Source organism: Chamaea fasciata, unplaced genomic scaffold, assembly GCF_029207755.1.
Source record: "Chamaea fasciata isolate MVZ Bird 193981 ecotype frontalis unplaced genomic scaffold, bChaFas1.0.hap1 SCAF_3, whole genome shotgun sequence".
In the NCBI taxonomy this organism is placed as follows: Eukaryota; Metazoa; Chordata; class Aves; order Passeriformes; family Sylviidae; genus Chamaea; species Chamaea fasciata.
The window spans coordinates 89,431,569-89,447,088 of record NW_027094088.1 but is presented as its reverse complement, the minus strand read 5'-3'; the positions used below and the strand labels follow the sequence as shown (position 1 = coordinate 89,447,088).

Genomic DNA, 15,520 nt, shown 5'->3' with positions numbered 1-15,520 from the left:
AGTATGTTTTTCCATGTGTCTCTTACCTCCATTTGCAAACATTCTTTGATAAAAATAGCACCAATTCACAGCGAATAAAATTACAGTTCTGATGTTCCTACAGTACCATTGTTTAAGGCGGACAGAACCAACAATGAGGGAGATGATAATTTGGTAGACTACTTGCAAAATCATTGGAATACATTTAACAATACTGATATTTACAAACAACACTCTATTCATAGAGCTTCTAGTCAAGCTGCAAATGATCTGACCGCAGATCTTAGCCCAACTTCCTCACTGCAGACACTTATCTTCAGTGACACTTGGCAGAAACTAAGTTTTCCACAGCATTTCTGAATCAAAGCAAGAGGAACATTACACAGAATCTGTTGGGATGTTTCGTTTGGTTTGGTGAGTTTTTTTGGTGGGGTTTTCTTTTCCACTCTGGCAACATGTTGTGACTGTCACTTACAAACTCACAAGAGAAACCACAAAACATGATTTTCCAGGTCAGAATACATTACGTAATGTGAATGTATTATCATTAATAACATAGATAATAGTGATAGAACTATGAGGTTTATACATTACAAATTGAATGTTTTTGGGCATGTGAAAATAAATGAAAGTATCAACCAGCTATATTTTTCCTGTGGAAAACTGCCCATGTTATCATGTTTATGAAATATTATATATGTGACAATGCACATAAATTCTAGCCTTGGAAAAACTACATATAAGCAAGACATTGAATATGAAGAAGGTTTGGTGGGTTTTTTTTTTGGCAGAACAAGCTATCCTTTCATTTGTTATGTCTTGCATGTAAATTAAGTGTAGAGATGCTATCCAGAGGACAGAACATAACCTTAACACACAGATATGCAGTATTTTTGACAAATAAAAATATTTAGTAGAGACTCACACAAAACTGCTCTGCCTTATGACTAGTTTCATAGACAGAACATCCCATTTCTTTAAAATTCACTTAAGAGCAAATCAAATTTATTCAGAGATCCTGCTGCAGAACACAATTACTGAAGCATTGTTTTTCATGGATTGGAAGGGCTCAATCTATACTAAATATCGACCCTCACTGTAATTTAGCAAAAAACTCCCAACCCCACAACTAATCCTTCCTAAATGCCAACATGAAAGATCCATCTCTACATGTTTGCAGCCCTGACATTGGGCTCTCAGTGTCTGTGTGTAATAAACAAAGTCATAAGAATGCCTTTCATGGGCCATGACAGGATGGAATAATCTTGGCAAGCAAGGTCTGCATGGAAGTCAGCAGAAATGAAAGTAAAGATTCACACCGAGGGGCAGAGCCATTGAATTCGGCACAGAAATGCTCATGTCCAGAGCATCACTGACCCAAAAGAACTGGGAAGATAAACTGCCAGAATCTACACATCAACCCAGATGACTAACCCCTCTTCACTCAACCATCTCTAGGCTAAAATACTATTTACTATGGATGAAGATGATAATTGGGGCTCCAAACTAGTGTCAGGCAAAGCAGCAAGCACACAGCGTTTGTTCTTTTAACATCCTGAAAGAAGTCGGGCAATACACAACAGCATTTCCTCTAGCCTTACAGGAAGTAATGCTGAGGAAATGACAGGAAGTGACTGTAATTAATGCCTTTTCATTAGTGTTTTAAAAAAGACACTATAGGAATCCTTCTACCCATACATTGTCTGCATATCTACTGCTGTAGCTGCAATTTCAGGAACTTTACCTTCATCATCTGTTTCTCCTCTTCAGTGCATGTTTTCATAATCTTATCCCCAGATTTAACAAGTTCATCTATAATATCTTTGTGCCTTAAAATCTCCATGGTAAAAGCCTTGAAACAAAATAAAATTGGTTAGAATAATAACTTCAAAAAAAAAAAAAGTATTTGGAGCAAAAACTGGTTTTGAAGTGCATTAATTATGATGAACTGAAAATTAAATCATGCGAGTACATTTTCTAGATGGAGAGTGTGCCGGCCAATAATTAACATGACAGTTGGAAATGCGTTTCTTTTACCTTTTGAACTTGCAGCTGAGCAGTGGTCTGGTCTTGCTCAAGCCTAATATCACCCAGAGACATCAGTTTCTTTTCTGTTTCTGCAATCCAGGCAAATTCAGCATCAGCTGCTTGATCAAACTAAACGAGGGAGAGAAGAATTAGTTCAGCAGTTCTATAGACATGAAATTAGAATACCAGTTTCAAAAATTTTAAAGAAGATTAAACAGCATATTTTTTAATTTTTAGAAAGAGAATAGCTGAATTTCCATTTGAAGCTTTTACATAAATGAAATACAATGCCCAAAATGGTTCTGAGGGATTGTAATACAAGCAAATTAATTCATAAGCATGACAAAGCGACAGAAGCAAATACTTTTTTCCAAAGCCTACAGTGCTCTAACAGTCGTAAGAAAATACAAAAGGATTATAATCTCAGAGTTTTAACAAGACTGTTTGTTTTTATTTTACTCTACTTCTACATGCCTTTTTAATCTCTGTTTATTATTACTGCTAGTGCTGCAATTATCCTGAGACATAGTTGTTTGATGTTACCCTATTAATCTGAAGAGCTGCTTTGGTATAAAATGATCAAGGCAAAACAATCACAGTTCAACTAATTTAGCACAAAAACCTCACCGAATTTAGAGAAGACAGGATTTCATCCAAATCTAGGTCTCAGATTAAGTGCAAGAGGGGTTTTTTTTAGCATTTGGATACTGCCAGTCCTTTTCCTAAAAGATTAACTTCTGACTACAATTAGAAAACATTTAAGTGTTTCAGAAATTTCCTAAAAACACTAATGTATCAAGACGACTTGTTTCTTACTAATTTGCAAAGACAAGCGTGAAAAGAAGAATGTGGGGATCTAAGTCTTCTGAAATATGAGACCAAATTAAAAAAAAAACAACTCATACATTCTCTCTTTCAGGTCAAGTTCATAAGCATGCATCTTAGCACATACATGTTGCAGTGCACAACCAGGGCAGCTTTCAGCCTAAGCCATAGAGAAATATTACATCAGATCATGTATCAGATGCATTGTAGAAACTACTAAGAATTTATTTACTGAATTAGTTGAAACTGTATCCCCTCTCCAAAATTAACTGAAGCTTAATATAGCCCTGAGTTATTGTGAAAGTCTGTCAGGGTGTTTTAAGTCAGAACCTGCTACTTGTGTTGTTGATGTCCACACTTTCTTCAGAAATCTTCTGAACACTCTCAGTCCCTCTTGTCTTTAAAACATGCTGGTCTGTGCCTTTATCGCTGTAGTCCATAACAGCCCTGCTCCTTAATATAACTGAAGTTCACTTTAGTCACTAACTCAGACTTTTCTTAGTGGTTAATCATGAGTCCCACATAATGAAAGAAACAGTTCTGATATTTCATTCTTTATGAGTCAATCTTTTTCAGCCTTTATAATCCATTCGTTACATGAAAGAGCAAAACATTCTTTTTCACTATATGTCATTTCTCATTTAAAGTAACAGAAAGTAAGACTTGTCCTAAATATTGTGACATCCTACTAGAAAGGTATGTTCTGAAATAATCAGTACTGTAAACACTAGCATGAAGCACATGCACCAGTGGTAGTTGCATCCTGGCTTTAGAAACTACAGTTCACAATCAAGGTTTTCAGAAGTCCATCTATTTACAACAGAAATGGAGAAGATGATTTCAAATGTATTAGATGTACAAACTAACTGCAGTGTGACCTCCTGATACCAAATATTCACAGGCATGTAAGTAATATTCAGGAAATATTTAATGGAAATAATAAAATCAAGGCATGGCACTGAAACTTCTAAGTTAAATAGCATCGAGGAAGGGAAGAACTCTAAACTCAATTTGCTGAAGGTATTGGATTTCCAATTTGTGATTCTTAAAAACAACATTAAGGAATAAAAAGCATAAAATTGGTACTCCAAACCTTTAAATGTTTTCTTCTCATCATATATGGCATTTACTTATGAGCCCTGAGCTACACTTTGAGTCACCAGAAAATTGTCTACTTAATCCCCATCCAGTTTAACCAAGCATAGTTCATTGTGGTACATTTCCCTCTGATCGGGGATGACTGACTTCCGAATACCATGATGCTGTGATTTTCTCCATGAATGCTTTCTAAAGCACTCTCTATGGCTGCTTTAGAGTGAAGAATAAGTAAGACCAAAGTAGAATATGACCTTGTGTTTCTACATAGGACTCCTGCACTAGGGGACCCCACCAAGGCCTTCAGTCTTGAGAAATGAAGACTAAATCATGCAGCTGAATTTATCTCTATTATCAATCTGGGACCATTTTGCGCAGGTAGTTAAAAACCCTGGGCATTGCATTTGTCTATTATTCTTCCAGCTTCCATTCAAACATGAAGCTGTTCTGCCTCATCATCTGTGTTTCTTGCTGCATTCCTCACCTTGGTCGAGGAACATCTCGCACAAAACCTACACTTACTCCTACCAAAGCCTTGTATTCTCAGCAGCTTTATCCTGCACCCAAAGCTTCTTAATAGTATCGGTACTTCAACTAATTGCCACAGGGCAAACTTAAAGAGCACTAGCTTCCTCAAAAATGTTTTTTATTTTGCATAGCTAAATGGGAAGTATCTTATCTTTTATTGGAAACACATTAAGCCACCTGAAACTTATTACAGGATATAGTGTACAGGAGTTTATTGTGATGATGTGGGTTTGCTGAAGTGGAGGTCAGGGGTATGCAGGATGAGAATGCAACATGCCCTTGCAATATCATTTGGAACATGGAACAGCAGGACTTTTCATGTCTGGACCTGAAACTGCCCAACTTATGCTAGAGGATGCAACATACTCATCAAATTCAGAAAATCTGAAGGAGAGCCAATCTATAATCTCCTATGTCACCTTATCACTCACTAAAAAAAAAAAAGTCACCCTTCATTTTTGAGGAGTAGGTTAATAAGAAAATATTAATTAGCAAATCCCTTATAAAGAAACCTGCAGTTATTTTTAGACACACTTAGAAGAAAATCTGAATTACTGCCAGTCTCTTTTAGTCAGCTTTTAGCAAATTTTCAAAATATCGCACACACTCTCTCCTTGTCCTGTTACAGCTGTTTATGGGAACTACATAGCAAAAGGAGAATTCTCCACCAATATTTTTATGTCTGAACTGGAAAACCCTGTTTCCAGAACACATTTAAAAGCTGGCTTAAATATGAGACTACTTAGTGACAAAATTAAAGCCCAGTTCTCAAAGCATATCCATACATACTTCTGTGCATGTATAGTCACCTTCACATATTAAATAACTCAGGTTTTGGGCCCCAAGAAGAAAAGCATTGTAGGTATTGATAAAAGCAAGTGTTATTTAAATCCTCCACTAGCTTAAACAAGGCCATCCATCCAGCTTTTAATTGACTAATGTACAGAGCAGCTAGACAATCAGCTGATGCTAAAAGGTGTGGCCAACCTAGCAATATCAGCTTCACATCCAGAAAAGGTGGCTCAGGATCTTGGACCATATTTTACTTAACACACCATGATTAACACACCATGATGCATGAAAGACGTGGGCCATTAAATCCTTAAGCAAACTCTGACTTAAGAAGCCACAGGATAGTAACAGCAATTTTAGCTATAATATTGTTTGCATCAACAAGAAGGGAGACAACTACAACAGAGTACAGATTAACAGATTTCTGGCATTCATATTTTAACACTGGAGTCCCATTTCATTCAAATGGGCCTTCAGCTGCTCAAGCATAACAAACTTTTGGCAACGTTATCAAAGGACAGCTTTTGTACAAGTACACATGACCAGAGACTGTTACTGTCCAAAGAACAATTCTGAGTACCTGCTGAGATCTCAGGATGGCAGCATCAATCTCATCCACCTTCTGAGAGATGGTGTCACTCACTAATCTGTAACGTTCATTGTCCTCCGTTATCATCTTGTCCAGACCCTCTCTGGCCCTCCATGGCACCAGCTCCAGGAAGGCACTGCCAACTTCATTCAGAGTGTCCACTAAGCCTTTGTTGTTCTTTGCTTCTTTTTTCAGCTCCTGTAGAAGACCATTTAAAACAAGTAAACAATTTAAACATGGCAGTATACGAACAGAACATATACAGTTTGCAGTTTTTTCATTCTTTCAACTATTCCATGAGTCCAGAACTGAAATGTTTTCCACACAAACCAAAGGGGTAAATTAGAATACTTATTTTCAGCTAAACTGTATTAGCTTTTTGATACTGTAAGTTGTTTAACAGAAAGGTAGGAGATTCTTTAGAGAGTTTTCCACAGAATCTAACCTAAATATATTTCTCCATTCAGTACGACTGACTGAAAATTTTCTAAGAACTGTTAGTACTTCATGAAGCATCCACAGAAAATAAAACTAATGGATGGTTGAGAACTGCAACACCATAAGGAACTAAGTCATCAGCAAATGAAATCAGCACTCAATATAACAAAATATGATGAATTCAAATGATTTCTGCAATGACTGGATTAAATTTCAAGCACATATACACACCAAGGAATGAATTTTTACCTGTACAGAACTCCCCATCTATTAAAGAAATTTAATAGAATTTTTTTAAGCTTCCACCCTCAACATTTTCCATACCACCCAGCTTACACTACATTTTTTCTTTTGAAATAAATCTTGTTAAAGAAAATCAGTAATATCTGTTTAAAATGTTGACACTTTAGAGGATTTTATCCATGCCACAGCTAAAGAACTAAAATAATTTTGTTTGACATCTTATGAAGTTTCCCAGTCTTAGGTAGGTCCTTGAATAAAATGAAAATGATGCGTATCTCTTGTGCTAAAAATAAACCTCAGCCCAATTTCATACATGATTATAACAGATGACTCTGGAAAAAGAGTTTGATTCTTAACTACCGTTACATTTAGTCAAATGATCTGATGTCAAAATCAGTTATTCAAAAGTTATTTCATGTCAAGCACAAATTAACACAAAACCTCACCGAATCACAGAACAGTAAATAATTCACAGGTTCTAAAACCTACTTTTTGTCTTTCTTGTACTTGGCTTAATTCTTCACCCTTTGGTATTTGAGTTTCATATGAGAGCAACTCCATCTCTACTTCATCAAGCCATTTGCAGAGTTCCTCATGAGCTGAGTGCAGTTGGCCTGCAAGCTGCAGAGCCTGCTCTAAAGTCTTGGATACATCAGAACTTAATTTTGTAATGTCTTTGTATCTTGCTTTAATGCCTTCCAGTTTATCTTGAACAATTACAACTTCATCACCTAAAATATTAAAGGAATGTTATCTCCCATGATCACAAATACTAAAAAGAAAAAACCAAAACCACAACAACAAAAACCTGAAAATTCCAAACTCCACATATTACAGAAATCTCAGTATTTAATTTATAAAATAACCCAAACAAGGTGACAAGGCCAATCCTCAACTGCTGTAAATTATCCTACCATCACTAAAGCCCACAGAGCTACAAAGTTTACCTCAGTTCAGGATGGGTCCTTCTATCTTTTTTCTGCTTTACTAAACTATTACAAAGTAAGGAGCTAAATCCAATTTTAAACAGAAATGTTCCTATAAAAAATCCCCCCCTTAAATTCATAATATTTATAAAGTCAAAATAAAGGATAAAAACATGTTACTGAAAATGTAAAGAACAAAAAAAAAAATCTACATATTATTAACTAGACTTTCAATTACAGTAGATTTTGTCATCACAGTTCACCTTCATTTGCTCAAAAGGCTAAAAGAAAAACAATGCATTGAAATTTATTAGCCATAACACTAGAAATGTTCAGATTTCATCACAGAATATGTGTAATGTCAGAGTCTGGAACAGAGAAGGATAATACCTGCACAAACATATGTCTCAAGGGGTTCAAGAACTTTACAAGTACTGGAAAATCTGGACAGATGCTGATCTACAGAACAGACACATTGTACAGAACTGGAATGCAACTTTTCCCACTGCATTAGTTCCCATGGCAGAAGTTTTCCCCTTGCAGTAATAGGTATTCTAATATCTTGTTTGCATCTGTAGATGCTTGCAGGGAATTACTGTGCCCACTGCCAAAGAGCTCTCCATTATGAGTAATGTCCATAACTCGCTATTAGGAATGGAATGCAGGTTCACTAAAATAATTTTCCACTAAAAATAATAAAAGGATTCAAGGGCTAAATTCTCTACATGCAAAAAAGGCCTTTTGCTCACTTACGTTAAAAGTAAAATTGGCCCCAAAACATAACCTAGCTTGACCTCAAAAGCTTATTAAAATAAACAACTGTGATTGCTTTAACCAGTAAATACGAACCATATTTACAAGTTCCACTTTAATTTTCTTAGGCACCTACAAGTACAAGAAAAAGAAGTATGACAAATTATAGTTTTATGTAAGTTCTCACCTGTTGTCTGCTTGAGAAGCTCTAAGCCATTTTGTATAGCCAAATCAACATTTTGTTTTCTAAGAAGAATCTCTTCCTGAAGATCCTATAAATAAAGGCCATTTATGTTAGCACAGACCTAAAAAATTATATTATTTTTATTTAGAATAAGTATATTGACATTTTAAACAAAATACATTAATGAAAATAAATGATGTATGGGGATATAAATCAAATCAAAAACATGAATTAAATAAGAAATGAACAGAAATCAAAATACCAGTAGTTCAGAGTGCTGTTTCTCAAGCAATTCTGTGTTGCAATCTTGGACTGACAATTTATTCAGTTTATCATGGATTTCACTCAGCCAGTTCATCAATTCAACTTCGTCCTCCCCAAAAATCTGAGCATTGCTGTAAGCTTGCTGGAGAAGTTCAGACCTGCTGTTGCTCTTCTCTTGAATTTCAATGTATCGTGCCTGAGCAGAATCTAGCTTTTCCTGCACCACATCTTTATCTTCCCTGGAGCTCATAGTCTTTAGAGACTGACCAGCACTAATGGCCTGATGTAAACTCTTATTGTGAGCTAGGACATCATCTTCTAGGGCCTATATTTTATTTTAAATAATGAAGAATAATGAAAAAGAAAATCAGAAAAACATAAAATAAATTTAAGTGGAACAAAATAAAAACGAACAAAAAAGGACATATTGCCAACATAAATATATAAAACTTAAATTACAGGGGAAAAATGAAACAGTATGGTAAAATGAATACAGTGCAACAGCTTTGCCAGTTGTGTTGTGCTTTACAGAAGCATTTAAAAAGAATGACCAAAGCAAGTGAGCGGTTTGTATCTTACTTTATGCTGAGCAATTTGCTGCTGCAGTTTGGAGGCCTGTGTTCCAATAGGTTCTGCATTTGCAAGCCTCTTCTCTGTGGCTGTCAGCCACTCCACTAGTGGCTCCAGAGCTTCATGGAACTGCTGTGCTACCACCGAGATGCCTTCCAGCTGACGGTTCCTACCAATACACCCAGGGAATGGTTATCTTTTGGGATGAAGTAAGTGTCAAACATTTTTAATAAAGAAAAGAGTCCCTTGAATCCTTTGAAAAACACCCCAGAAATAATTAAATCTCATACTAGGAGCAGACACCAAATGAAACAGACATATATCCATGATACTTGATGAAAAGCAAGGTAAAGTAAAAATCAAATAAAATTAAAAACAAACAAAGACCACCAAAGCATTTGGCTAATATACCAGTTTTTGAAAAAAAAAATATAGTACCACTTTATGAATATACTTTTTGCTAAAAATAATCTAGGATTTAACTCAGCAAAACATTGTGTTATACCCAGTTAAGATAGTTCTGAAGTTTCCAGCCTTCTTAAAACAAAGTTACATTCCCTTGACTATTATACATGTTTTAAAGTTAGGCAAGGGCTTTACTGAACCAGAACAGAGTGTCATGTTTCCTCAGTGTTGTAAAATATCTTTAAACATTTTTTCATCAATGACAACAAAATTATTAGGTTCTAAATTTGCATCTCTTGTCCTGGATTAAAGCTCTCAATGAAGTTATTAAACTTAATTAATTAATATTAATATTAATAAAGCACAGAGACTTGACCTTCAGAACAGAAAAGCAGTATCTAAAACATTTCTGGTTCAGATCATTACATGTCAGAGAAGACTTGATTACAGCCAAGTCTTCTCTACAAGCAATGCTAAACAAATGTCATTCAAGCAGACTTTTAGGAGAGATTTCTTCTACATGAAAACATCCCAATAACGTCTTTCAAATGAGGATCTCGTTCAAGAAAAAAGTTACATTTATATGTGCTTTCCAAGGCTTATAAAGAAGGTAGACTTGACATACTTAGCCATGGAACACTCTGTGGGGTACTCTACATAGTTTTCAAAATCATCCTCAAATTCCTTCTTCATTTCTAGAGACCAGCCAAAGAACAATGGAGACAAGCTTGCAGCTAATGGATGGCTTGGAAAAAGCTGCAATTTCATTTGTAATTAGATATCACCAGACTGGGAGGATATTATTAAATTAAACATGACATTAACATTTACCCCAGCTAATGAGTCAGATTCCTTCAATAAAAAAAGAGAAAAAAAAAAAAGGAAATAATGGTCTATTAGTGGTTGACTAATTAAATAATCCTATTATTAGTATGAGGCAACAAAACAGGTTTGGCTAAAGAGAGGCTACCAGAGGGAATAGAAGACAGCAGAGGTGAGGTGAGTTCAATGCTACTTTAAGTACCAACACAACCATTTGTTCTTCAGTGTAAAGCTTCACTGTGCACTTCAAATTTTTCTTCAACTTCTTAAGTCCTCTCTAACTCTCAATTATAGGCCTTTTTCCAAGCTATGTCTCATGCACTCTTCTCTCTACTCTGAAAAAGACTGTCCTTCTTCTCAATTCCCCACTCAGAAAACATGCTCAGTAAACCTTTCAACACAGATTTCTTCAAAGACACTATACAGTTCATAACTTTACAGGTATTTTCTACATTGTCAACAACTCAAATACAAGTCTGTGTTTACACAGATATTGTGTGCATGGATTTTGTTTAATTTTTTTCAATTGGAACTTGAAGTGGACCTCACTGTCTTTTAAGAGAAGGTTTTCTGTGTTGTTAGAATATATATATCTATATACTTTAAAGGTCCTTTATTTCTTGAAAACGAAGGGAGCTCAGCACCTGCAACTGACATTACGATGACCTCTGAGTTGCAGAAACTAATTATGCAGATGATATTTTAAAAAAAAGGAAAGAATTGAGTGCCCCTTCTTTGTAGCAGCAATTCATGACTTTGAAGTTCCAACAGAATATCAATGCAAAATGTGCACTTGATTCTATTGCAAAACAGGTTCTTGCCTCAAAACACTTGCATTCGACTTAATTAACAGAGATAAAGTATTCAGAAGATACATATGTAGTTAATCCTACCAGATTATCACATCTTAGACTAAACATTTCTTAAAGAGCTTTTGGTCTCTTCAGGTCACTTTTCTCCACTTTTCCCTCAGAGGACCCATTATATCAACACCAAGACACTAAGACATAATGCGGTCAAAAGCATGATAGCACTTCACAGTATAGCGTTCCACGTGCTGCTTCCAAACATCTATCACAAGCTATGTCTACATTTTTCAAATCCATGAAAGCAGTTCAAGTACCTGGTTTCAGCTTTACTGAGCAAGGCATCCCATCGACTATCCAGGAAACTCAACTGTTTCAAGATCTTCACTCTATCAGCAGGCTCTGCCGACTCCGCAATTTTCTCCCCTTCGCGCTTGATTGCCTCAACAGTAGGCTTGCGGTCATCCAGCAGCCTCTGGAGAAGCTACAGAGAAAGCCACCAGGCACCAGGTTATTAAGGAAATATTGTAATGGCGCAAATGTAACAACAGTAGACTTCTTGAAAAGCCGTTAAAACAAACACCCCTCCCAAAAAAAAAAATTCAATCACAATGCCTATATTGGTATATTGTGATAAAAATGTGAACAAAGCGAATCAAAGAGATGCACATAGCACACACATCAACCCCTTCCCTGACCAACAAAGGCTCATTTTAGTTTCTCAATTGTTTTCCTAAGAACACTGGAGTTTCACGAAGCCCAAACAACAACCTTGGCTTCTCTGAGGTAAGGATGTGTGACAGCCCAAAAAGGGAATACCTAGAGGAAAAAGTTCTACGTAACACCCTTGAGGGAATCCAGCTATTTAGAATTAAGTTACACTTTAGAGGAACATTTATAGGAAAACTGCATGTCCTTCCAGATTCAGCATCACAACTGGTAACTCAGATATGTAGGGATGGGAAAATAGATGCTAAAACTATAGTATAATCAATTCATCACTGATATGAGATACAACCGAGTTCACCAATCTGTGGTGAAATGTGAAGCACATTAGCTTCTCTGTGAAGAATAAAATGTGCCTCTGTCTACAATCCTCCCTTCCTCTATTCCCTAGGTGCTTCTGGTAACATTAACGATTTGCCATCACAGGTATCCCAAGAAGACAACCGCTACTTGGCCATAACTTTGTATTAAATCCTTGGGTGGCAGTGGGTCACACAGTCCAACTGCAGGAATTGTAGGTTTTATCAGCTACACTATTATTCTTTTTTCTATAACCACTATTAAAATATGCCAAAGTTGATGACACTGAGTTTCTCCATTAGCACAGGCCACGTCCCAGTGGGATTCCAACTAATTACCAAGAATGATCACATGAAGATCAAGAGCCAAGTATTTAAATCTGTAAACTGCAATCTTATCTTGGTAGTACTAGAGTATAAATTTACTAGGTTTTATTTCCTACCTTTCAAATGGCCAAATACTGGATTTTATGCTTTCTCTTTTTCCAGTGAATCTTTAACATCTTTTCCAGATAATGTTATTAATTCTAACCAGAGCTCAGATTGCACAGTATCACTCTGTCTTGTATCCAAGAAGATGAGCACTTCTCCCAACCCTGGAAAAAGTCTTGAGTTTTGAACAGATGGCTTCTTTAAACACCTCAGCACACCCCACTGTAATATAATACACTATAACAGATATTATGCTTTGCCAAAGACTGGGAATTTATTATAATTGGTCCAGTGGAAGGAGAGGGATTCTGAAACCATTTCACTTACCTTCTGTTCCTGAATTTGGGCCTTGACAACTTTGAATTCAGCAGATGGCGGTTTCTGATTAGCCACAAGATCTTCTGTATCAATGAGCCAGCTAAGCAGAGATTCAAGGGCATCCTGAAATCTCCCACAATGGAGGAGGGCTTCCTGCAATTGCGCAGCTCGCTGGGCAACCTGAGAAAACAGTACAGGATCTCACCTGTTCATCTTATTTCTGTGAAATAATTAGTCAAAATCTGTAGAAAATCTGTCAATATCACTAATTAATACTCCTGGTTTTGTAACTATTCATAACAGCACTATGTCACAATTCAGCATGAATCTCCCAGGGCTGGAGACATCCCATAAAAAGAACAGACTGACTCCTAGCAAATCAGCCTGCTCTAGTAATTCCTTAAAAATTTCTCCTGCTTTATACAGCTACAGTAGTATGAAACATACTGATGGGATGTTAGCATTTCAGATGGTCTTTATTTTCTTTATAGAAAGAATGAGCCAGGATATCAAAGTAGCAGCTCTTTATAAGGCCCAATAATGCCATCAGTGAGAAACAGAAATAAGAAAGGAGCAGGCAAACATGTGAATTGCAGGTGTCTCTGGTTCTGCTGCATCACTCTTTCAGAACGAGAGCAGAAAAAGATGAGCACCATTTTTACTCCCCACCTTTTCCGTTTTCCATCAGCAGCTGAAGGAAGACTTTTAAAAAGTACAGAAAAACATCTACAGCCTGTTTTTCAAAGCAGTGGTACTTTCTGATGCCTCAAGCAATACAGTCCTTAAGGTGCTCTAAAGGAAACATTCCACCAGTCACACAAAGCTGGGTTGTATCATTGCACTGTGCAGGTACAACAGCGTATGTGAGCAAATACAACAAAGTGAAAAAACATGCAAACAATGACTGAAAGTGGGACTGGATCTCCAGGGACCCCTTCCAACCCCAACTATTTCATGATTCTGTGAGCCTTTCCTGAATAAAAATCCGGGACAGACCTCAAGAAAGTTTGGCAAAACCTTATAAATGACAGCAACACCTCCAGCTATTAGCAATACAAATCTTATCCTCAGAATAACAAAGTGTATATTTAAAGCAAATACTATTCGTATTCTTAGTGAATATTTAATTTCCTGTATTTGGAAAGATATTGGCAAGCAAATAATCAAAAGGCAGGACACAACAAAAGCAGGACAGTATGGAAGAAAATAACCTTCTTATTAAGAGTCTTCCATCGGGTGTTGACATCTTCCAGGTCGTGTTCAAGGTTTTCTGTGTTGGTACTTTTAGCAGCACTCTGAATAAGGCCCTGACCCAACCAATTTACTTCCTGTTGTTTTACTTGTAAGGGTTCAATTTCTTCTTTCTGGAATACCTGCAGTTGAAACCCAAGACAGACATGAAACATGGTCACTTTTTTTACAAAATGCATCTGGTGTGTTTACATGACAGTATACCACAAAAACATTGCTTAAAACTGGTGTCTAGAAGAAAGGAAGCCATTCCTTGTCAGGACCTTCCTAAAAAAGCATCAATAAATCTAAACAGAATAGACTCAGTCTAAACAGAGTAAATTCAATACATCATAGAGGGGAAATGGCATACATTTCCACAAGTAGTTTTAGATAGGAAGGAAAGGGACAGAGAAAACGAGAGCCAGTGAAGTTTTGGAGGGTGAAAAAAGAAAACTTCTGATAGAGGGGGAAAAAAAATAAAAAGACTGGAGAAACTCACCTCTTTAATTATCTATCTGTAAAATCTAATAAAAAATGGCACAGACTAAGAGAGACAAGTGGGTATTTTTTCCAAATTAGGAGTAAAGCTAAAGTTTTAAGTCAAAGAAACAGTGAAGGAAGAGATATTTTAAGATCGGTTTATAAGCTTATAATGGTAGTAAGTGAGGAGGAGGCACTACAGATGCTGTTGAAACAGTATCCCGGCAGACACCCAGGAAGGCAGACACCCCGGAAAACTGCGCTTTCATTTAAAGAATACTCTTGCAAATTGCCAAGGCTTTGACCGTGCCCAACAGCAGTTTGAACAGTTTTGTGTTTGCTTTATTTTAATCTTGCAGGTATTTAGGCTTTTTCAGAGCCAGATTACTACCATTAGCAACAGCAATGTAAATCTCCATTTGTATTCAGCAGCATTAAGCTGCACTGACACAAGTGTCAATGAGATCAGAAAATGGCCTGAAGCCCCTGAATTAATTACACAGGCCAGGGAAAAATAACCAATGAATAAACAATGCTAAAGAATGCTCAACTTTTGACCCTAAATCCTTCAATTTCTATAGCAGCATTCAGTAACAGTTCTGGTGTACACTTAGTGCATTCAAAGCAACCTTTCTCAGCATCCTGAAAAGCAGAGATCACTCTGAATGTATCAGCAACTCTCCTCTTTTGCACCAAACACACTGTGGCAAGTGACTGCTTTTAAAGCTGCAGACCTCAGGTGGCTGAGCACACTTCCACCAGCTTGACAAGTTAATCTAGAAGCT

The 15,520-nt window shown here is 36.5% G+C and overlaps 1 protein-coding gene across 9 annotated transcripts in view; it reads right to left on the bottom strand.

Annotated features, from left to right (window-relative positions):
• The window catches only part of DST (dystonin), a 289,675-nt gene that overhangs the window by 50,617 nt on the left and 223,538 nt on the right, over nucleotides 1-15,520 (bottom strand). For 8 of the 9 annotated variants that reach the window (XM_066179759.1, XM_066179751.1, XM_066179753.1 and 5 more), the window contains 10 exons: nucleotides 14,234-14,395; nucleotides 13,032-13,202; nucleotides 11,565-11,731; nucleotides 9,224-9,383; nucleotides 8,643-8,969; nucleotides 8,384-8,468; nucleotides 7,007-7,248; nucleotides 5,828-6,034; nucleotides 2,017-2,136; nucleotides 1,724-1,831 (listed from right to left, as the gene is read on the bottom strand). In XM_066179759.1, coding sequence (XP_066035856.1) covers nucleotides 1,724-1,831; nucleotides 2,017-2,136; nucleotides 5,828-6,034; nucleotides 7,007-7,248; nucleotides 8,384-8,468; nucleotides 8,643-8,969; nucleotides 9,224-9,383; nucleotides 11,565-11,731; nucleotides 13,032-13,202; nucleotides 14,234-14,395 — 1,749 coding nt within the window. The remainder of the gene's footprint in view (nucleotides 1-1,723; nucleotides 1,832-2,016; nucleotides 2,137-5,827; nucleotides 6,035-7,006; nucleotides 7,249-8,383; nucleotides 8,469-8,642; nucleotides 8,970-9,223; nucleotides 9,384-11,564; nucleotides 11,732-13,031; nucleotides 13,203-14,233; nucleotides 14,396-15,520) is intronic. The other variant, XM_066179756.1, reaches the window with a different exon arrangement.